Source organism: Hippoglossus stenolepis, chromosome 6, assembly GCF_022539355.2.
Source record: "Hippoglossus stenolepis isolate QCI-W04-F060 chromosome 6, HSTE1.2, whole genome shotgun sequence".
Classification (NCBI taxonomy): Eukaryota; Metazoa; Chordata; class Actinopteri; order Pleuronectiformes; family Pleuronectidae; genus Hippoglossus; species Hippoglossus stenolepis.
The window spans coordinates 2,835,504-2,860,027 of NC_061488.1; the positions used below are offsets into that span (position 1 = coordinate 2,835,504).

At 44.4% G+C, this 24,524-nt stretch overlaps 1 protein-coding gene across 2 annotated transcripts; it reads right to left on the reverse strand.

Moving 5' to 3' along the window:
• Positions 1-2,584: 2,584 nt before the first annotated feature.
• Positions 2,585-23,660, reverse strand: mical1 (microtubule associated monooxygenase, calponin and LIM domain containing 1). Of its 2 annotated transcripts, XM_035158771.2 has the most exons (25): positions 23,433-23,660; positions 18,608-18,897; positions 17,509-17,716; positions 17,013-17,120; positions 16,792-16,887; positions 15,735-15,890; positions 15,123-15,223; positions 14,636-14,893; positions 13,688-13,803; positions 12,197-12,323; positions 11,687-11,765; positions 11,452-11,599; positions 10,410-10,612; positions 8,992-9,098; positions 8,706-8,768; positions 8,336-8,579; positions 7,456-7,517; positions 6,830-6,975; positions 6,216-6,796; positions 5,991-6,115; positions 5,797-5,904; positions 5,557-5,650; positions 5,167-5,260; positions 4,824-4,897; positions 2,585-3,865 (listed from the first exon to the last, which is right to left on the reverse strand). In XM_035158771.2, the coding sequence occupies exons 2-25, from the start codon at positions 18,863-18,865 to the stop codon at positions 3,672-3,674; spliced, it is 3,750 nt and encodes a 1,249-aa protein (XP_035014662.2). In that variant the 5' UTR covers positions 18,866-18,897; positions 23,433-23,660; the 3' UTR covers positions 2,585-3,671. The 2 variants fall into 2 exon arrangements, with proteins under 2 accessions (XP_035014662.2, XP_035014661.2); XM_035158770.2 differs by having other exon boundaries at positions 6,216-6,975; positions 23,433-23,659.
• Positions 23,661-24,524: the final 864 nt, after the last annotated feature.

Genomic DNA, 24,524 nt, shown 5'->3' on the forward strand with positions numbered 1-24,524 from the left:
TGCTGCAGGTTTATGTGGAGAAAGTGTGCGTCCTGCGCAGAGGAGCGGCTCCTCCACCAAAACCACAACATCCACGAGCCAGTCACTCACCTCGCGAGCCAGTGCGTGCACGTGTACGCGCGCAGCAGTTTGAGCACGCTCCTCAGCACAGATAGAAGAGCATTTACTTTTTATTTGGCTCTGCACCAAATTGCACACACTCTGAAAATCACAATATTAAAGAAAGTGAATCAATAAAGAAAAGCTGGTGTGTTCCTCCAGGTCCAGGGGCGGATCTATGATTTTTCTATGTCAGGGGCCACAATTTACACAGAGGGGCCAATTATATGTAACAACATCCACGCACGACAGGACACAGGCACGTCAGGGGCCAATCATTTTTCAACTTGGGACAGTGCCCCCCCTGGCCCAGCCCCTGGGTACGCCCCTGCTGGGGTCCTCCACAAAATTTAATGGAAATCGTTTGAGTTGTTTTTGCTAAATCCTGCAAACTAACATTCAAATGCAGGCGTAATTTATTTAATAATGAAGCAACGAAAAGTAAGTATATGTACATACATTTATTTTGCACCTTTAAATGTCTGTGCGTGTATATTTTTACGTTTGTATATTTCCATGTTCTCTGTATTTATTCTCAACCTGGAAACCCAAACTTTCTTCTGAACAAAAGAAACATATTGATGATCTATGAAGGAAAAATGTAAATGAGCTGTATTTTTATTACACGCCATTCATGCACTTGTCCCTGACAGCAATCGATTGAGGGTTCAGTATCTTGCCCGAGGGCACTGAGGAGGACAGAGGATCCGGAGATCGAACCACCGACCCTCTGGTTAGTGGTCACACAGACTGATGTTTCCACCACTGCAGCGTTGGCCTGAATAAACCTGCAGCAGTGAGCACTGTGGTCTTCAGAGGGGACCGTTAACTGGCTTATGTATTAATCTGCATCAGGTAATCATGTCACCTGCCTCTCACACACACACAGACACACACACACACACAGTCGGCCTCCTCTGTTCCTGTATTTACTGAACACAAACCAAACCTGCTTGTGCTGTGCAAAAAAAATCCAGATATTTCCGATCCACAGCTGCAGCGATGCAGACGCGTCGTCCTGAAGGCCGATAGAAAGAACAACCCTGTGAAGAACATCAGCAGCTAGACTTTCTCATCGTGTTGTCATGGTTACAGGTTCAACGGGTTGTCATGGTCATTTCCCATTTGTGGTGTAATTTTCTTTTTAGAACCAGAATGGGCTGAAGTCTTTTCTCCAATCAGGAGAGAAGGTGTCGGGGGAGGGGGGTGAACAACAGGATGGATGTTAACCTGCACAAGAGCAGCACAGTCACCGGGTCAGAAATCCTGTCGGCTGCAATCACAGTGGTTCCAGGAATACGGCTTTTACTGGATCTATTACTTCATTATTCCAAATTACATAAAAACATAAGCAGCTCTATTCACCTAGGATTAAATATGAACATGTTATTAGTCAGCGATATTATGAGGCTTGTCCTGTATGACCCCCTCTTGTTTTCCAGCCATGGTCACTCAATTCAAATTCTACTATTAAAATGAGTTTTATCTGTGTTTGGTTACATGAGTTTGTGGCTGATTGGACAGATGCATTGTCCACATGTTTTGTGTTTTGTTTTTCTTTTGTTCACCTATTTGCTGTTGTGTTGTCACCTCATGGCCACTGTACATCACACAGGGTTTAACACCAACACAACAAACTGCTTCATGATTTATAGAATCCGATCAATGACAGAAAACAATATGGATTAAATTGTTCATCACTGTCTATTAAATTGTGATACGATTATTGGGATTCACACAAAATCATTCGAGAAACTCCTAAAAGATAAAATAACCTGACGCTCATCTTTTCCTTCACCTTCTGTAATTGGACAGAACTGGGTTTGTATTGAAACACACACACACACACACACACACTTGTGGAAAACCCAACAATGTGATATATACCTAGAATATCACTTAGTATTTCACACACATCCATAAATGTCAGTTCCCCTTCACCGAATTACCCAATGGTAATCTGTCAATTTGTTTTTGTTAAACAGAAAAACATAACGTCCTCGGTGGAGGTTAGAAAAGTAGCAACAACACAACGTAATAATATTTCACTACAAGGTGAATAATTCATAAGTGATGTGAGCAGAATGTAGTTAAAATATCAAAAGTACAAAATGAGTTTTACTGACACTTCTGCCAAGGAGCTGATGACTCATCTGTGTTTCTTAACTTGTTTGTTTTGAGGATAATTCAGTGACTTAATGAAATAAAACAGGACTGTGAGTGAACTGGTGCAGATCCAAATAAAAATCCACATCTAGTGGATGTAAAAATGGTTTCATAAGGTGAATGTTGGGAAAGTTTGTAGTTAATCTGAATATTTCTTCCACCTCTGATGATTCTCCTGTGTTCATGTTTTATATTCTTTTAACGTAGATGAACATCCGTCCTGCAGGACTCAGGTTATTCAACACATCCACTCTGTTCACACCAGGAAACACCAGAGGACTTCAACGTATGATCAGAGACAAGAAAACAAAAAAAACAGCAAAGTGCATGATCTTTATTTGATATAATGTGAAGTGCTGCCCGAGCGGCACAAAATGGCAGCAGAGCGATAAATACATAAGGCTCCTTTTGAACTAACACCAAACTGCTGTGTGTCTCGGTCGTGGCTCTTCTGCACGAGACACCTGCAGATGATAAACGATAGAAATTTATAAATAGATGAACCAGTTTCGTCTCACTTCCACCTACAAAAGAAAATAAAAAATAAAACGGCAGAATGTGCAAATCCATCTGTGAAACCCCCCCGACTCTGACCCGGGAGGCCTGGACCTTCGACCCCTGAGTGTAACGTGCGATCAGGGGAGGGACGTGGTGAACAGCAGGAAGTGCTACACAATTCAGAAACCTTCAAAAATAAGAAACTAAAAATAATGAATAACTGGATTTTACTGTAATAATTCTAATATTTAAACTCTTATTATTTTTTAACTCTAAATCGCATTTCTATTCAATATTCCAAATAATAATAGAAGTATGATATGCACTGTATATTATGTCGGTGTGTACAACAGTACTTATTCAAAACATCAAACTCTTTAACCCACAGTAACCCTGTGTTTTCAGATCAGGCTCTCAGGCACCGATGTGACGTCACGCTGGTGGAGTCGCACGTCTGCGACACCGGAACCGGGCCCGTGGCCGGGTCACGGTTATCTGCTGCGTGGTGGTTGTTGTTCAACGGTGCAGCAAACACTAAAGATCCTTTTTCCCCATATGTGGCGTGTTGCTGTGACTCTGCCGCCCCAGAGCCGTGTGTGCGTGTGGACTCCTCAGATCTCCAGGGTTATGTCTCCCTCTAGGGGCCGGAGTGTTCTCCTTCAGCCGTTGGCCCCATGAAGCCTGAAGATGTGCGTCCTCGCCGCCGTGGAAGCGCCTGTGGTCGGATTCTGCAACGAGTCTGCAGCTTCTTTGGCGTCGCAAAAAAAGTTGAGTCTCAGGTTTCAAGTCAGCAGATTAGAGAGCATCTACTTCCCCGCGTACATACAGGTCCATGCTGCATGTGCACGAGTGTGTGTGTGTTTGTGTGCGTGTGTGTGTGTGTGTGTGTGGGGGGGGTGGGGGGAGTCTTATGCCCAGTGAACCTGAGATCCTGCCTTCGAGTGCCGTTTGGCCTCCATGATGGAGAAGGCCTCCTGCTCCTCGCTCATCTCCTTCAGCCTCTTCTCCTCCAGAAAGGAGACCAGAGAGTCCCTCATGTCCACCACCTCGATCATCTGCTGGAGGAACCGCTCCTCCTCCGCCTCCTGCTCCTGCGTCTTGTCTGCCAGACAAACACAAGGACACACTTTGAAGCAGCTATGACCAACATATTTATAATAATCACGCAATGAATGATGATGTAAAAACAATACGATAGTTGTCTCCATCATCTGAATCTGTAGCTCCCCTCAGCCTCACTCAGCTTTATCAGCTCCACATGCGTTTGCGTTTGTTTGTCTGTTATTTAGCAGGATTACTGACAAACTGCTGCACAGAGCGTGAAAGTAAACCAGGTGGAAGGAGGCGATACGGGTCAGGAAAGAACCGATTAAATGTTGGTGCTGATCCAGGATGTTTTTTCCTCTATCGCTACGTCGTGAGATCTCAGAGAATCGATCAATGGACATATTTCTCTATGAGTTTGTGCAGTTAGAAGCAGCCTGATTGAATTTAAGGGGCCAACAGTTAATATGAGGCTAAACCAGTGTGAGTTAATCAAATCAAGTGGGGGTTTTGTTTCAGTTACTCCACTGAGGTTTGGAACTTGATTTAATCACAACGAGGGAGTTTGGGACTTGAGAGACAGTAACTTGGAAACACTGACTTGATTTGGACTCAGAAGCTTCATATTAACTTTACAATTAAGGGTTTTATGCCCCACAAGGATCTCAGTATACACACGAGCTTCTGAATAATGTTTTGAGACAGACTTGCAAAATGGGAACCTGACAAACTATAAATAGACTCGAGGAAATGCACAATCCTTACGACATTTAGGCTACAAACATCCCATAATGCAACACTATGTGGGAGCCAGTGTTACTCAGTACTCGCCACATTAAGAAAAGAATGTCTGATGCTGGTAATGAAATAGTCCTTGTATATTGAACCATGGACAAAGATGATATTCAGGGATGTTAACACGCACAATGACTGTATTCAGCTCTGTAGCTGCAGCAGAATCAAAAGGTCTCTTCAACAACTCGTGTTTTCATGAGCGCACAGAAAACTACACGCACCATTCAGCTCCATGAACTTCCTGAGCTCCAACTCCAGCATGCTCTGCTTGTCTTCCAGCTCCAGCTGTCGAGACCTGGGAGAGAGAGACACACAAACATCAGCTGAGTCACGACAGCGTGGCGTCTCGCTTTCAGAAGCAAGTCATCGCAAAAGGATGTGCAGCAAATACAGTGTGAACACTGGCTGAGAACAAACAACACAGTGTGTTCTGAGGGCGGAAGTCTGATGTTGTTCTGGCGGTCGTGTCACTTCTACCACGCGCACAAAAGCCGCGTTGTGTTCCCAGTGTTTGACGAGACAGGAGTACACTGTGCACCAACTGTTTACAAGCGAGTCACTCACGCCACCATGAGGTCAGACTCCTCGGAAACCAGCGCGTTCTTCTCGTGGACGAGATGGATCCAGTGCTCGATCATGTCGGGGGAACCGCTGCTGCCTGGAGGAGGAGAAAAACACAGGAACAGCACAGGTCTGTCTTCAGTGTATTTAACAGAAGCCAAAGTGCTTCCATACGTGGGACTTAAACGATGCAGGAGGCTTTAAAATGTGACACCGCTGCTATAAACTGCAGTAGTTGATGTCTTTCGGCTGCAGGAAACACAACATCTGGTTAAAATCTGTTTAAACTGTTCGGCTCATAAAAGAAAACGTTTTAAAAGTCCCTAAAAAGAAATAAACAAGGCCCTTGAGGAATTAGAAATCCTGAATGTGCTGTTGACGTGTGGTTCTTACCGGCCTCTCCTCTCAGAGTCCTCTCCAGCACGACACCTTTATCCTCCAGATCCTTGAAGGTCACCTCGATCTCCTCCAGTCGCCTCTGGATCGACTTTAACCCACAAGAACAAGACAGAGTTAGAAAAGCACTCGAGCAAAATGCAACTCACACGCTCAGAGTTACAATCTGTGAGATGTTCATTCGATTTTCAGAGTTTACAGTGTGTGTGTGTGTGTGTCGCTATAATTCACACCGACCTGTGCATTGCGCAATCGCTGTAATTCACTCGTCTTGGCTCGTCGCTCCAGCGTCCTAATCTTCATGAACTCCATCTTCTCGGCCTTGACGGGGTCTGACGGCAGAGTCTGGAAGTGAAGGTGATGTGTTAATGCTGTGAGTGGAACAGCTGTCAAATGTGAGATAACAACATCAGATCCATCCCTCTTCTTACTTTCTCATCGTACAGGTCGATATCATCTCGTTCAAACATGTCGTCCTCCTCGTCATCGTCCTCATCGTCATCATCTCCATCGGCTCCCTCCTCCGAGGTGCTGTGCACGTGTCTGAATGTTGTTTCTGGGATTGAAACACAACAAAAGATTTATCGATGAACCCAGAGTGACTCAAAAACTCTACTTCTCTTCATTCGAGATTAGAAAAGAAGTCGTCAACTCACCCACTCTCCCTGGATGATTAACATGGACACTGAGCCGCGTGTCTCTGCTGATCCTCGGGGACGAGAGATTCCAGGGGGAAAACTTTGATCGTTCTCTGGTCTGGCCGCTTGGCATCTCTTTCCTCTTGAAGCAGCGGCGATTCCTCTTCTCCCGCATGTGCCCGGTGGTGCTGCTGCTCCAGTAGCCCTCCTCTTCCTGCCCGTCCAGGCCCCCGGGTTTGGGGGGGCTCGGACCTGCCGCCGTCGCCGAGGAGGAGGAGCAGGAGGAGGATCCTCCGGGGGTCTCAGAGTCTGAGTCGGCGCTTAAACTTTGAAGATTCACCAGCAGGCTTTTCTCCTCGTTGGTGAGCTGCAGCTTCCGCAGCGACTGCTTGGGTCGGGAGTCCGGCGCCGCCTTAGACGTCTCCTTCGTCGGCGTCGCAGGTGAGTGAGTTTCTGGAGTCGAGGGGTTCAAAAGGTGGATTGTGCGAGGTTTGGCTTTGGGAGGGGAGGGCTGCGGGCTGGTCTGCCGGGAGAAGCGGGGCTTGGGGACGGGAGCTGCTACCTGGGCTTTGGAAGGAGGATCTGTGGGAGTTTCTCTGGACTCTCCTTTGGATCCACGTGTGCGCTGCTCCTGCCCGTCACAGATGTGGGACGCTGCAGGTGAGGAGGGGGCGCAGTCCAACGTGTGCTCGAACTCCTCGTCCGATGGAGACAGTGTATAATCATCACTGGAAAGACCGTTCTCGTCAGTTGTCCCTTTGTCCACTCCTTGGCTGTCCTGCTTGGAAAAATAGCACAAAGAGAAAAGTCAGACATTCAATCAATGAATTCTTGATAAAGATTGTTAAATGACTCATAAGAACATACAACACTCCAGTTAAATGAAATTAATATGATAGAACTATCCCAGATTCAAAGGGGAAATTGTGTCGTCGTGTTTGGCACTGCAGTAAAACAAGATCCTTTAAAAAGGAGGAGATTAAATAAGTTACAGAAAAGAAAAATGGTTGTTTTCTAGCACAAATGTAAAATGACCTCATCCCCAGACGACACACGCTCTGAAGCAACACATTCTCATTACAGCGATGCACGGCTGCTGTGATGGAGTGAGCGCCCGCAGGCGTGTGACACCGGACCAGGCAACAGACGGATGACATATCGTGCAACAGAAGATTGTGTAACACGAGCATCGTGAACACGAGGAGTCAACACGCAGTCTGGAGTCGGCAGCAGGACGGTTTCCCGCTCGGTGACCCACCTGACGAGATGGTTCAGCCCCGTTCACCAGATCTTCGGAGTGCAGCTCGCAGTAGAACCTCCCTGAGGGGACGTCACACACAATAAGTTGAAAAGTCAGACACAAGTCGAGGCTGAAGTTTTCTTAAATGATTAATCTCTCGTTGGTCTAAATGGGAACTCACTTAAAAAAGGGTCTCAAATTATTAATTGCACAAATATAAATAAATAAAAAGGGGGGCGGCACAAATTATTCTGGCTTTGAGAGGACACTTAGAAATACAAGGAATACAAGCGCTTCATCTGTGTAAGAATCCAGAAAACTCCGTGGCTTGAGAACCGTTCATTTTATCAGCTTCACACTTGTCACGTGTACTGATGAAGGCCCGATGAAGTGCATACGTTCAATATTATTACAATTTGAATACACAGGCAACAAGAGCTCTGATCACGACTAGGGGAAAAGATATCCATACAGAAACATAGTTTTTTCCTGACTCATGAGACACGATTATCGATATGCTGGAGCCAAATATCCATATTTAGTAAGTTATATATACATATAGTTTGAACCTTTGACGGTTCATGGTTATTTTATATTTGAACGATGCCACATGTGGACATTGTTTTATCTCAAACTGTGAAATTGAATAAAAACACAAATCCTGCACATTAGCTCTTTAGGGACATTTTGTTTTCCGTCTTCAGTTGGACAGATATCATGATGATATGTTTGTCTTGCAATACATCGATGATCACAGAATCGCAGTATCGTGATATCCTAGTTATCGTGGGCCGTGTATCACGTGTAGTATTGTGCTCAACAACACAGGTGTTTCAATCGAAGGCGAATAGATTAGGTGATGGTTGACTGAATGGTTGTTGTGTTACTGAGTCTCTACCTGTAGCCTGGTCGAAGGTGTATCCCCCCAGTCGGAGTGTGATGCTGCACCGGTGGCAGGTGAAGCAGCTCCGGTGGAAGAACTTGCCCTCAGCACTGATGCGCTCCAGCACGTAAACCCTTTGACCACAGAAGTAGCAGCCGTCGCTGTTCGTCATCGACCCACCGGCACGCGGCTCGGGAGCAGGAGCAGGAGCAGGAGCAGGCCTGGGACTGAGCTCAGGGGACACAGCAGGAACCAACGTCTATGGGAAAAGATCACAAGGCCGGAAATTAAACTCAGCATAAACAGAAATAGCAAAAAATGAGATGAGAAGAATCGGGAGAGAAAAGCTGCCAACGCTGAATTTGAGCAGCAGAACAAAACTCACACTGTCCTCATCTTCCATCCTTGTGTCGCTCGCTCCTGTTGGTTTGTCTGCTGCCTGCTTCTCCTGCAGAGAACAATCAGAAGCACTATTTACTATTGCATGACCCGATTCTGTTTTTTCTTTGGAGTCACAAACCCAAACAGGCATGCGAGTCGCCCGAAGGCACGAGAACACAGCCCGTAGGCCCCAGACGTGACCTCCCGCCGCTGTGCCACAGTGTTGGAAAATATCTTTATCTTTCTCATTACTCTGTGCAAACAGTGAACTCCGGTCACGGTGGGCGTACCTTGCGTCTTTGCAGAGAGTTGTGCTTCAGCTTGCTCAGGAAAAAGACGGCCGTCTGCGTCCGGGAGAGACTCAGCGTTTTGGAAGGCGGCAGGAAGCTTGCGGGGTCTGTCGCCGTAGGAAAATAAAAGAATGTCACTCACATCGAATTCAGTTTCATCTCAACATTAAAGTAGACAGAAATCCTGCAGGCGTGTGAACACCAGCGTTGGCCTACTTACAGCTGTGCAAACAGCTGCTTCAAATATTCTGATTGTACCTTCCAGCTTTACCTTTTCCTGGTTGACACACATGTAAATAATCCCTCGTATTTGTATTTTCTGCAGCATCACAGCAGCAGGAGCTGAACTGAGCTGAAACCACATGAACAGTCCTCAGCTGCTGCTCTGACCAACACTCCCACTCCCCCAGTCAGATAAGGTAACCAGAGACAGACAGCTCCCTCCTGCCTGCCCATCAGTCAGCGGATCCCAAGCAGAGCAGCACAGCATCACACAGCGTTCAGTGCATCACACCCACTTCAGCTCATTCACTGCCCCCCCACCCCCTACCCCCCAACGCTGGGCTGCACATTTACGCTGCACAAACTCCTCACGCCTCAAAGCCTGTGGGTAGAGAAATACCTCTGCTGCAAAGAGCCGAGAGCAAATCGTCCTCCGGTGCAGGGTGAGCCGAACGAGAGAGACCAGCCCCATCAGCCCCTGATCAGCACGGTGACTGGCTGCCTGCTCTGCTGTGGTGCAGGAGAGCAGCTCCACCAGCAGAGGCTGGATCTGTGCACACTGGCCACTTAAGTCCAATGAATTCTGGGTAACGGGCTCTTAAAGAGACAGCAGTGATTTGCTCACTTCAGTGGGAGGACACCTGACATCTTTAAAAGGTGGTGTTAACGCCACGCAGTGTCCTAGCAACCGCGTTATGTAAGATCGATGCTGCTAAGAGAAACACAGCAGAACGTTTAATTAATGGCATTAAAATAGTTTTAATTAGTTGTGACGGGAACGTGTTTATTTTGATTTGGTTGATTATTAATACAGTTATCAGTTCCCGGCCCAGGTGACTGCACCTACTGCTTATCAGGGTGTTTTCATTTGAAGCTGGAGGCTCCAAGTACAGAGCTGAGTAGTTTTAAGATCGCGGCAAAGCAGAAGGTAACGATATGAAGCTTTCAGCCAATCAGGGCAGAGTTGTGTCGTCACAGTTCCGAGCTGCAGCTGGAGGGGAACTGCTGCGATGCTTTCAGGTCCCGTGACACAGTGGGGTTTTGCAGCGCTCGATAAAGTCGTATCAAATTTCTAACCGGCGTGCATCACGTTAGGTCAGCGCAGCGGAGAGCCACGTATAAGTCGAACGCACCAATCGCGTACAACAAGAGACAAAAGGAGGAAATGATTGCTCTGTTCGTTTCGTCACACATACCCAGAGTTTTATCCTTAGCTAGCACGGTGAAGGCGTCCTGCACCTGCGTGAGGTATAGCACCATGGACAGCTTGTCTATCTGACGGCTGTTGGCGAAGTCACGGGCAGACATGACGGGGGGGATGCCCAGCTCCCTCTCCAGGACGCCGAAGGCCAGCTGGTTGTTGTGAGCGGCGCTGGACTCATCCAGGGAGCTCACGTCACTGAGGAGGAAACAGAGGGAAGCAGTTATGAGACAGACTGTGACACCTCCTTGTAGATCAGCAGCCAGGCCAAACCCGTAAGAGGGAACTAACTAAACAGTGAAGTTACAACAGACGAATGGTTTCAACATGTGAGAGCAAATGTTTTTACGCATGACTGGACGAAGTGGATGATTTACGACACAATGGAAAACACACGTGAACTTATAACCTCCACCAAGGATCTTTTTCACCCGTCCAGCTGGTTGTAAGTAGGATTATACAAAAACTACTTGTTGGAAAGGAAGTCATTAATTATTGGTGCAGACTTAGATGAGGCTGTGGAGCCAGGAACTTTATTTTTACTTTCTTTAACATTGTGAGAACATTTTATGATACTTTATGATCTATTTCCCAGGGGAGTAAATAAAGGATTTAGATTATATATTTACATATAAACTAATAACGGACCTGTACGTGCCCTTCTTCGACAAAAGAAACCTAAAAATACTGTTGTTATGTTTTTGTTTATCTTTTAGTTCTGCTTTTTTATTTTTTACTGGACTGTGAATAAGTCAGAAGTCAAGTTGCTCATTTGCTATTTCTGGTTATAGGCTCAAGAAATAAAACACAGAATAAACATTAAACTTAAAGAGGAGTCCTGGGCTGTTGAGCCATGTGTGATTTGGATTTGATTGCCTTGCCAATGTTTGGTACCTTTTTTTAGCGCAGCATTACTTTACTATGACCAGAATAGCTCAAATTTACAAAGTATATCAACATATTGGACCCAAAATCACACGAGACGGCCCCGTGTCTCATCGGTGGCGCCGTCAGCTCACGTCAGCGCAGCGACTCACATGAGCTGGGGTCTGAAGTGGTGGATGAGGGCGCACAGAGCCAGGCCCGACCTCCAGGACTGAGAGAAATCCTTCACCTTCACGTGCTCGTAACCGGCCGTGTGAGTCTGGCACCACTTCAACAACTCCTCAAAACCACGGATCGAATCTGAACAAAATCACAAAAACACAGACCGTCTATGAGACATTTTTTCCCACTGACAACATGAGTAGAGACCAAAGAAGACCAGCTGACCGTGACGCATGAAAGAAATCTTGTCCTTCTGCTTCTTGCTGGATGGTTGGGATTTATCCACGTCGTAAAGGTGCTGCACCTAAATTAGGTGATAGGCAGATTAGTCATCATATTCAGACATAACAAGCTGATAGAAATAAATCCTTCACCAGCTCAGAGTTCAACAAACAAACAGCAATCTTACATAAAAGGCGTCTATTGTCATATTTGGAAATAATATAAAAGGCCAAGAAGTGATAAATACCTGGTTGTTTAAATGGAGCATATGTTTTCATCTGTATAAGTTTGGGGCACGTCCAGGATTTTCACTTTCAAATTACATTTTCATTTATTTCTCAAAATATGAATCATGGATCTGGCATATCATGAGTGTGTGAAATTGGTGCAGATCCAAATAAAAATCTGGATCAAGTAAATCTAAATGTGGTTTCATAAGGAGGCCGAGGTCTGAGCTGTGCTTTTGCTTTTATGAGATTGTGTCTTGTCTAAAGAGCGGAGGACAGTCCTGACCTGGCTGGTGGGGATGGAGGAGAGGTTGATCCTCTGGTAACGCGTTTTGGGGTTGATGCTGTACCCGGCGTAGTTTTTGCTGGTGTTTTCAGGTGTGGTCTGAGACAGGAGCTGGTAAATGCTTTCTCTGCACAAGTTATCGAAGGAATGAAAAAAACAGGAGGTTAGAGTCAGACACAGCGACAGATCGGTCACTCGTCGCCACACAGACATGAGAGAATGAGGAGAGGGAGGGGTTGTGTAACTTGGGGGGGGTTTTCAGATTACTCAACGGCTCGTGTTTTTCATTTCACACGAGATGAACAGACAGAGAACTGAAGTAAAAACTGACTGGAGTTAAATAAATGTTGACTTTTTTTAAACTTTGTGGTAAATGTCAGACTCTGCAACGACATTCAGAACGTAAAATAAATGCTACAATGTTTTTTCATGTTTCAAAACTACTCACATTCATTCTTCCATACATGTAGCTCTTATTGTGAAATCCATCTATATGCTCATATCACATATTGTGTACTTTTGTGATACCGCTATTTATACATTTTATGTTCTTGTTTTTAAGTGTCAAACATTTTGTTTTTCAGTCGCCAGAAGCCAAATCTCATCAAGGAACTCCGCTGAAATACTTTTAACGGCCGTGCAACCAAAACAACTATTCATCATATTAATCGTCTCAGGATGGGGGGGGGCTGTTGCTGATGAGATCCACAGGGACACTGATTCACTTTGGCACTTTATTTTAATAGGTTTCAAGGAAACCCATAAAAACTGTGTTTGTGCAGGTAACAAGTTAAATTTAAGCATTTTAAAGACATCGTCATTGGAGATAAATCATCAGTCATCAGCTCCATGCTGGTCCCGTTTGTAGTTTTCTTACTGCGTATGGTTGAGAAAGAACTACAACACATGGAGACACAAAAAGCTATGATGCATGACATAATAAAAAACTACCTAAAAGTATTTATGACCTTTTAAGGCCTTAAATTCAAATCATTGACTTTAGTTTTCCTGCAAAAACCCTGAAAATAGATTCTGAGTCAGAATCCTTATTTCAGTTTAACCAAAAGCCAAACCTAGTACTAATAATAGAACATGTGAATTTCACTGTACAAAGAACTGATGAGAATACTTTCACTTCTTTTTTTTTAAGTACGTAAGTAAAGTATATTAAGTATAAGCAACTTCCCCAGAGCAAAGTAACAAACTGCTGCATATAAATAAAATAACACCATAAAACAGAAGAGAAAGGGAATACAAATATACGGCTCTAAATGCTACATTGCACAAAATGAGACAAAGACCAATATATAACTGAGTTTTTTCATCTCTCTCTTAGTGGAGTCACTTCCTGAGTTAGCAGGCTGTCAGTGTAGGTGGTGAGAAACAAGGCAGCAGTGAGGAAAGAGGCTGCAGCTACATCACGAAACCTGCCGTGTTCCTCATGAAATCCGATCCGGCTGCATTGTGCACAGCTGAGTGAAACTTGCTCACCGCTCAGCCAGGACCTTGAGGTGTGGGACTCCCATTCCCCAGCTCCTCACCATCCAGGCGGTGTCGAAGGAAGCCAGGAAGCCACGAGCGATGCCTGTTCCCAGAGGCCAGAACGGCTGCAGGGAGAGAGAGAGACCAGAGTGCAGGAGCTCACATTCAGACAATCTCACAGTTAAGTGGAGCAGCAGGGACGCTGGGAGTCGGTCGGAGCGGCTCGTGCTGAGAGAAAATCTATATCGTGCCATTACATTCAATTTAGCACAGTATTGTATCTATCTAATAATTCCACAAAGCGTTTCAGTGTCGAGTTTGGTGCAATTTGGACACATACGCTCAATATTAATAAAGTTTGAATTTACAGTCTGCGGACCGAGTTGAGCATGTCCTCCCGTAGGTCCTCAGATAAACTACAGCCGTGGTCGACATCCGGGCGAAACCACCGGCTCGAAATGCCATCAGATCATTTGTAGTTCATTATATCGACACAGACACAGACGCACTGAACCGCGACACTCATAGAACCACTTCCTGTTTGACAATTTGTCTTCAGATAAAATCACAATGTTCGTTTTGTTTCTGCGAACAGAGCTTTTATTTAGAAAAGTTGTTTGGTTGTCGGTTGCTTTACAGACTCTGAAATAGCCGACAAGCAATGTTTGGATAAAATAACTCAGTCAAACTTATACATAAACCACCACACGAGAACTAAGAAAGTACGTAAACTCTTTATCAATGCAGATAAACCAGGTGGGATGAACACATAGTTTTCTAACTTCACTCTGCACACAACGTCCAGGTCACAAACAATAAAAAGCGGCGGTAGATTGTAGAAGTGTTCGAGGACGACTCACTAATGACGAGGAATAAATCTGAAGTAGCATCAACACAGGAGAAGAGAAACACAACATTACAAACAGTCGAGTTCAGAAGAAGAACGTCTTCCCCTACCTCCACCAGACAATCTCCCACCAGCCCCATCAGCAGCTTCCTGCCCCTCCTCTCCCTGACGAGGGAGGCGTTCTCGGCGCGGTGCATGCAGGTGAAGTCGAACATGGCCACGTCCGGCTCGCCGTTCGGGTTCTTCGCGAACTGGAGGTCGGGCAGCTGGCCGCCTGTGGAGAAGTGGGCCGCGTCGTGGGCGTAGCGGTTCAAAGCCTCGCTGTCCACGTTGGCCGCAGCCAGGAGCTCCTCTGCATCACCGGAGTCCTGCAGAGACACAGGGAGAAGCGCTTTCCGATGAGCGACACGTCTTATACGTGGATTATTTCGTTGGGCCTCGGCCGCGGAGGCAGAGGAGCTGATTGACGGGTTGGCTCTTCGCCCTCTGAGCGCCTGCGTCGCCGTTCCATCCATCGAGTTCGTTTCTTTTTCCATACGAGTGATGCAGCTGGAGCCAATAAGAGTTTCTCCTTGGTAATGGATGTGCTGTTCTCACCTGTTTAATGACCCCCTTCTTCAGCAAGCTCTTCTTCTTGGCAGTCATGACAAAGTAGTGGGTGTCGTCTTTGTAGTAGACAATGTTCTCCAGATCAATACCTGGAATGGGAAACGGAGAAGAGCCGAGGGTGAGGAGATTGTGGAGCTTCTTTCAAATTCATTTGGCCTGTTTGTATATATTCATCTACTGGTTTTACTGGTTCTACGATGGGATGCAGGTTGGTATCTCATTCAAATGATCAGGGTCATAAAAGGTGAGTCGTGATTCCTGTGGAGTTATTTCAAAATGAGGGTGCACTCGATTCGGTGGATCATGGGTTGATGCTGTCACAGGAAATTAACCGAGGATTGGAACACAGATTGCTGCCCCCCCCCCCGCGTCACGTTGAACCCGACCCGACGGTGTGAACACTCATTTCCTGCCTGGAGGGTCGTGTCCAGCGCCGCACAACACAGCGAAAATGAAATGCAAATGGCAGCAATGTTATGGTTCAATGACTTTGCATCATAATTCATGTTTCACTTGCAAGCTGTAGTATTAAAACGGATGATTTCAACTTGTCCTCTTCCACTCAACACGGCTGCAGATGTTACAGATGTGGACTCTTACCCGTCTCTGTGAGCAGATCCTGGAAGAACTTCTGGTTGTAGATTCGCGCTACGCCGCTGATCTCCGCCACATGGGCCTCGGCCGCTGTGTTCCTGTTGATGAAGTTGGCCGTGATGCCGATGGCCAGCTTTCCTCTCAGCTCCTTATGTTTGAAACCTGAGAGTTTGGGAAAGAAGAAAGAGAGGAAACGCTGTATTGAATAAGTCTGTCAGAGGAAGTTCCTGGAGATGATTTGATATCATTTTCTCAACCCGATACCTGGACGTTGCGTTTCTGCTGATACCGAGAACCATGTCCGCTACTAACTCTGTAGAAAGGCTTAAACTGAAGTCCTGCATGTGGTACCTGTCACCATTTTAGTCATGGGACTCTCTAGCATGACATTTTGCCGACATGTTTGTTACACTGCCGGAAAACACTTCCTCTTCTTCGCTGCTCTAAAAACAGTACATGCACGTGGAAGCACAATGCAACTGATGTTTTGGAGCCACAAAGAAGAAACGATTTCTGGAGAGAAAACTGCAGATAAGTGAAACGAATATACTTCCAGGATCAGATCGGTATTTTAATAACTTGCATTGTCAGCAGTATCGGAGGCATTCCTGATGCTAGTAAGGTACTTATACTTCACTTGAATATTCACCTACTTTACTTTTCCAATGGACCTGTAAATAACACAACAATAATCTAAAAATGTCTCCAGACTTATTCTGTTGAAGCCACTTGGTTCACTGAGTCATTTTGAAACCACTGACTATTTAAAAATTAGTTTCTCTTCTTTCTACTGCTCTGATTGTTGAGCCGTGTTTACCTCTGCTTTATTTTGCTCTTACTTTTCCACCTGACTCTGCTGGAACAACCGGATCTTTTTGATTTGGGGCGGTGCAGAAAAAGTGAATTCCAGGAAGTCCGATCTGTATTTAGATTTGTGTTCTTGCCAATGCCCTGCCCAAAGCATGACAGGCATTTCTGGTATTGGTGTTGGAACCACAGCTGACTGCCCCCGTTGCCACAGCGAGAACCGAAGAAATCGAGACATTCTTTTTGTTTGTCTCACCATCGGGGACAAATCTTCCTCCTCCTGCAGAGATGAAGACGTCGAACTGGAAGGAAGCAGCAGGATGAGACGCCGGCTGCAGCTTGGCCATCCAACCTGTCGGAAACACAACGAACTTTAATGTCTCCTCAGCGGGTTTTATAACAACATGTCGGAGCTTTCCACACAAACAACAACTGATGATGATGATGTCCTGAGCACAACGAGGAAATGACGAGTACCGTTTTCCCCGGAGGGTTCAATCAGGCCCTGGAACTCCACTCCCGTGTGCACCTCCACCCCGAGGAGCAGGGACACTTTCAATAAAACCAACTGCAGCTGACGGATGCCTGAAAACACACACACGAATGTTCAATTGGGAATGTGTCAAAGAAAACCAAGAAAACTATTCATCAGTTAGTCTAAATGCTTTTGATTCTCTTACATGTACCAAGACTTTAAAGTCCAAATTCATAAGAGGAGGGATCATGTTAATGCAATAAGGTTTTTTTAAAGATTAATTTCATACACTCTCAAGCTATTTTACATGCCAGACACATTCCTCGTTCTCTAAAAACCGCCGCCTCCACCAGACACGTAAAAGATGACATTAAAAAAAGAAGTTGCAGAAAAGTTGGAGATAGATTTTCAGGATTAATCAGCTAATGGATCAAACGTTCATTTCTCAGAGCAGCACCGGAGCCGGCCGACAGAACAGAACAGTCATTATTCACGCACTGATGTGATCCAGGGAGCCGGTGCAGAATTTGCCGTAGAACTTCTTGGCTCCGAGCCCGCGGAGGTCGCAGATGGTGAAGGGCCACAGGTGGAGAACGTTGTTCCTGGTGAACGACTCTCTCTTCTCCAGCACCATCACCTGAGCGCCGAGCAGGGCCAGCTCGATGGCCGTCCTCAGCCCACATGGTCCGGCGCCCAACACGAGACACTGGGGGGAGAGGAGGAGGAGGAGGACGTGAAACGATGCCAGTGGGAGAAATGAGAAAACGTTTTTTTATATCCTCCTGCAGGGCAACGAGAGTGAGGAGAGCCTGGAGCCGTGGGATGACTCAGGTTTCTAAATAAAGCCCTCAAGGCCGAATATTGAGTGACAGTGAAACTAATTAACGCTGTAACAGCCTCCGAAGGCAAATTGGTTATAATTTTAAAATGCTGAAAATTCACATTCATGAGGTCTAAATCTGATCAGCAGCAACAAAACAAAGAACAGATTCATTTGCCCTTCACAGTTAATTATTACCTTCGCTGAGGAGTTAACGTCTGTGTTAGTTTGCAGGTTTATGCAGAAGCTACAGGACAGATTTGTGTGAAACTTGGTGGAGGGATGTGGTCGACCGCAGAGAAGAGCGCATTTGGTGCAAATCCACATAAGGGAGCAGATCCACAATGTTTCTTTACTTCCTTTTTTCAACATGTTCATTGATTTCTCAAGAGAATTATCTCTGAGCTTCTCTGGTATCTGCGGAGGTTGGTATCAACGAGTTTGTTCAACTTTGTGCAAATAAAAGTCCGGATCTAGTGGATTTAAATGTGCTTTCATAAGCAGTGCAGAGACTCAATCAGGTTTAACTAGTTTAACTGAGTGATACTAATTTCTATCTGTGCATTTCAATGTGCAGCCTGGTTACACTGAATATATTATTTTAATCTATTTAGATTTTTATATTTCCCTGTGCATATATTGTATGTTTACTTTCTCACAATCTCACCATAACTGGTTCTGTAAATCAAATTATCATGAAAATAACAAGATTACAATCAAATATTTCCAAACCAAAAAGGCAACAAGTAAAGGTTGAATTCTACAATGTGTGTTTACCTTGTTTTTGGGGCAGGCTTTTCCTTGCTGGTAATCTGCGTGAGACGCCCTCTTGTCCAGCTTGGTCCACAGAGCCTTGGCCCTCCAGTAGTTCAGCCTCTCCTTCACCTTGATGTAGAAGGTCCTGAACTCTCTGGGGTTGACGTCCAGCTGCCTGCAGAGCTCGGCAAAGTGATGCCTCACGTCCTTGCAGGTCTGGGCCTGGACGAAGAGGTCATACGCAGCATGTGAGGGGTTGACAGGGTCCTGGCTCGCCATGGCGGAGGAGGAGAGGTGGGGTTGTACGTCAACTGCGGAAGAGGAGGTTAAATCATAGTATTAGAGATATAATACCCTGTGGAAACGATCACAGGGTTAAAAACTCCTTGTTGTTTTCATGCATAGAGGTGGTCCAGTCCTGGGAGTCTTCCACCTACTGTGCTGTGGTACATCCCCTCCTCATGTTCTCTAATTATAGTCCTGATGTATTGTTTAAGACTTCAGGTCACCTGGTTGTCTGAGTCATTACCAACTTCCCCCATGTGCTCTCTGTGGCTCCTCTTATCTTTTCCTCTTTACGAGCGAACAGCCCGCCCACAGCTGATGTGTCAGCCTCACACGGCCTCGGGATGTGTTCCTGTCATTAGCCCCAGACAGCTGAATGAAAACACATGGCCGAAACCAACAGGGAGAAACTTCTTCCACATGTTTGGGCTGGAATAACTGTCGCGTATCACTTCAAACACGAAACAATCTGCTGGGTGGGTTGAATAAAGACTATTAGCCAATTCATATTTTAAATGTCTTGCAGAAAAATGTATGCAGACAGCTGATTCAGCTGGTTCAATGTGTTTATATTATTCCCTCCTTTAGTCTTTAAAACATTAGAAATAGTGAACAATGGCTGCTACCAATGATTATTTCCATTATCGTTGAATCTCCCTGTTTTCTTAAATCATCATCAAGTCAAAACATTTTCAGAAAATACTCAAAATGCATGTTTTAAACTGCTTATAGCCCAAAGTGATGAATTCATATGCAGCTCCATGTCCACGACCCAAACATCAAACATCTGAGACGCTGTGACAAAGGGAATTGGCTTTAGAATCAAAAATGACTGAAGAGTTTTAAAGTGTAAAGATTCTGAAACTGAAACCAAACTCGTGATGCTCTGAACGCCACGTTTTAATCGACCAAATCATAAAATGTTACTGATAAGTTGTGTCAACGTGTCGTGTGATTATTTGGGTCCAATCGACTGATGACCTCTGTGGTAAAGATTAGAATAATTAAATTAAATCAAGATGGATAACGACTCTGAAATTCACACATTCGAGTCAGCAGTGAGAGAACAGACAAAGTTCACACGCTGAGTTAATCGACTATCAAATTAACTACTCTCCTGTTGATCAGCTCATCAATTCATTAACTAATTTAGTTGAAGCCAGTGGTGGAGGACGCACTCAAACATTTAACTTGAGTAAAAGTACAAACAAATAGATGAAAGTGAACTTTTCTACTTGAATAAAAGTAAGAACTTGCTTTTAACTATACTCAAAATTAGAAAAGTACTTGCAGAGTGTAGCCTCTTCCCTAACGTAACAACTACATCATTCACTTTGTATAACTTCTTCACCTGTGATGCTGCTGCTGCTGCAGGAGGCGGGGTCTAATGTTTCCCGCTCGCTCTGATTGGATGATCGGACCAGTTTCTCACTGATTACTTTAAAAAAGATGATTCTTCTTTCTGCTCCTTTTCATCCAAGATTTTAGATTTTGTGTTTGTATTTAAATTGTTTTGTTTGGTGGATAAATTAAATAAACTTATAAATAAACAAATAATTATATATATATATATATATATATATATATATACACATATACATATACATGTCAAACTCTTGCTGAGGGTTAAGATCCGAGGATGTCGCACCTCGTTAAGCCCGATGAGGCAAACTGGGATTTGTGAATATGGATTATACAAATAAAATTGGATTTGATTGTAAAAAACCAGTGGAGTAGAAAGTACAGATACATAAAAAAGTACTTAAAATGTACCCAAGAACAGTAACAAAGTAAATGTACTTTGTTACCTGCCACCAGGGGATGAAACAACAGATTCTTGTAAATCCACAGTCAAACTGTTAGTGACCATTTAAAAGACTAATCTTTTAAATCCACATCACAACAATAAAAGGTCTGTTTAAAGCACCACTCCTATAGCACACACGCACACACACACGCACACACACACATCCAAATGTCAAGTGAATTCAGTCTCAGACTTTAGCCCCGCGCTGTATTGTCACCTTGTTTTAACACTTTAGTGGCTGCAGCATAAGAAACGCTGTCACATTCACACGCTGCATCAGTGTGAAGTGTCGGTGTAGCTGACGCTTCCTGTAACAAACTGGCACATCACTTCCTGATGAACACATAACACATAACACTAACCGCAGCTCTCCTCCGCCGCTCATTCTGCAGCTTCCAGCCCTCCACCTGAGACGCAGGCTATAATTACAGTCGCAGGCCGCTGCAACGTGTGTTTACATGACTCTGAGTGTGTGTGTGTGTGTGTGTGTGTGTGTGTGTGAACATGATGGAAACTGCATTGAAACTGTTATTAAGTCCAACAATCCTCCCTCACATTTACCAAGCTACCGTTGTCTGTAGATATTCACTCTCCTCCCGTTTACTGCTCTTCATCCTGTTGTGTATGGTTCCAAATTTTTTTATATCATAACCTGCGATAAATCCATATGCAACGAGTCAGGAGGTTTGTTTGAGACGACCTGCCACAACAGCGCCGACGTTAACGCCGATGCTCGGGTGAACATTATCCATCTCTGATGCAACAAACATTTCCAACGAGCTGAAAGAGAGAAATCTCAATATTCAGATAATTACCTCCTCCTCCCACGACGTTATGTTTTCACCCCTGTTGGTTTATTTGTTCGGAGAATTACACAAAAACTGCTGAAACAAACAAAACTGTACAGTAAATTGCATTACCGCACATTTTGGGGGTGAGGGGTGTTCAGCTGCAACATGACACTTCACCACTAGATGTCACTAAATTCTACACACTGAACCTTTAACTATATTTTGTATTTCTATGCATTGATATTGCCTTGGTCTGTATATATATATATTTCTGTTCTTGGCAGGAGCAACCGTAATGAGACCCTGAAGATCAATAAAGTTTTTCAGATTCTAGCGGATTTTAATGTTTTTATAGAGGGATCTTCTTCTTTTTCAGCCACTGTGTTAAAAATAGATCTAGAAACCTGAAACTCTACCAGGAATGTGTAAAAGAACGTGGATTCAGGAAGTTAAAAACAGCTTTGATGAATATTGAGTAGTTTTAGAAGCGTAATCGAACAAATATGGCATATTTTGGGCCAGATGAAGATAAATAACCTCTGCCAGGGGGTTTTCATTGGCTTTTGTTTATTAGCTAACATCATTACGTAAAAACTACTCGTCGGATTGTCCTGAAATTCGGGGCGAGGGAGGAACTTTTTGGTTTGGATGCAAGAACTTATTTTGACTTTCTTTAACATTGTGACATTTAGTTTTTTTTGACATTTTTCCCCAGATTCCCCAGATAATAATTAATAGATCTTGTTATTTAGGGAACTGTTCTCTTGAATTTAAGGGACTGTTGGGTCCCTGCAGAGGTTTGTCTCTACTGAGTCATTCTACTTGTATATATAATGATTTAAGTAATTTGTCCCATCATTGAAATCATAAATCCAAACTTGCATCAGGGTAAAAGTCTATAAGCAAACGTTTATCAAGCGAGAGGAGGCCTGTGAACACGAGACAACCTGTCTCCTGAAACACTAAAAATACCTCCGACGATCACCCCGACACTTTCATCTCGCTCTGAAGGAAGCTGCTGTATTTGTACTCTGATGTATTTATACTCTGTGCTATATCTTCTGTGTCAACCAGCTTGAAAGACACACACAAACCCCCCCCCCAGAAAGTACAAACTAGTCTCCAGTGGTTGAAATAAGATGGTCGTACTGCTTAGATGTCAACTGTGGCAAAGGTACACACACACACACACACACACACACACACACACACACACACACACACACACACACACACACACACACACAGTAAACATCATCTGACTGCTGTTAAGCAATTGTGAGGAGGATGAGCAGGGGCAGACGAGTCGCAGCAGGAATGTGTTGGACAGGATCAGACAGAAACCACCGGGATCTACAGTAGAATCGACCCGATTTGCCTCAGAGCCGCTGGATCAGATGGGATTGACCCCAACTTATATTACACATGTGAGCTGCGGGTCTGGATCCAAACACTGATCTCCAGCCCGAGGGACAGGGTTTGTGGACACACAGGGACACACACACACAGGGACACACTCAGAGAGCGATGGAGGGAGAGGGAGAGGGGGACAGAAAGAGAAGTCATTTCCTGGACTTATCTGCCTCCAGCACCAGTTAAACAGGAGCCCTTTAAAACATGTAGGAACTCACAATGTGGGGAAGCTGAGAAATGAGGAGGAAGGTGTGGTGCTGATCTGCTGTAACCAGGAGCACGCGCACACACACAGAGAGAGACACACACAGAGAGACACACACACACACAGAGAGAGACACACACACAAACACACACAGAGAGACACACACAGAGACAGACACACACACGACACATATGTGTGGACAAAGACAAACAAGGACCTCGTATATTTGTGTACTTAACAACGGAGGAACTGAGAGAAAAACACACTTTTACACAAAACTGAAGCACAACATCAGAGTGTGAGAGAAGACACGCGGACACACGAGCAGAATCTGAGTGACTTTACCTCACGTGGGTCTCGGTGGGGGGGTTTCACTGGGCTCCAGCCGGGACCGGGACCGGGTCCATGTTGTGTCCTCCCTTTGTTTACAGGTGAAAAAGAGTCGCGCGCTGTTTCACCTGCGTGTCGGCGGCGCGCGAGACGAGCGCTCAGCCTCTTCCGGGACCTTCTGGTCCAACACGCAGCGCGAGAGCCCGGCGCACGTGACGAGAGGAGGGCAGGTGCGTGTGTGTGTGTGTGTGTGTGTGTGTGTGTGTGTGTGTGTGTGTGTGTGTGAGTGAGGGTATACAGTCCCGGGGGCATCATCATGAGGGGTGGAGTACAACTACTACTTCATTTCAATATTTTAATGAATTTAATAATATAATACAATATAATATAATATAATATAATTTTAGTTACTTATTATTATCAATCCTATTCTTATTATTGCTTTTATTATTATTGATCATATTATTCATATTACAGCCAAAACAAAGATGTTTTTAAGAATGAAATGTGACATCAGGTTATGAAAGATATCAGATGAAACATGTCTGTACAAATCTGGATGGAAACAGTAGTGGAATGTTTTGCTGAAATCATAACTAGTACTTTTACTCACCTTTTGTTCAGAATATTATACTTTGGAACACTGGGCTTCAATAGTGGTATTTCTACTTTAACTTTAATATATGAGTATATATTAGTCATATGATTAAGATATAATGTGATATATACTTTTAAAATAACCAGAAAAGTCAAACAGAGGTTGTTGAAATGCAGGAATATTCAAATGTCACATGATCATGTGATCTTATGGTGAAATCTCCTGACAAATTACATTTGACAATTTAAAAAAAAAACCCAATAATATCATATTTGTCAGTGGATTTTACGCTTAATGTGGATTTTGGTCATGATGAAGATACTGAAGGTGTAAAAAAACATCTTGTTCTTCCCAATACCATTTTATAACGATATGGTTAAATGAATGAAGGTTTTGAACTTTGATCACAGCCTTATTGATTTACCACATAAACAAACACAGTGAAACCAAGCAGTAAAAGTTCCCTCGTTACAGGAACTGGATTCATCAACTGAAATAACAAGAGAACA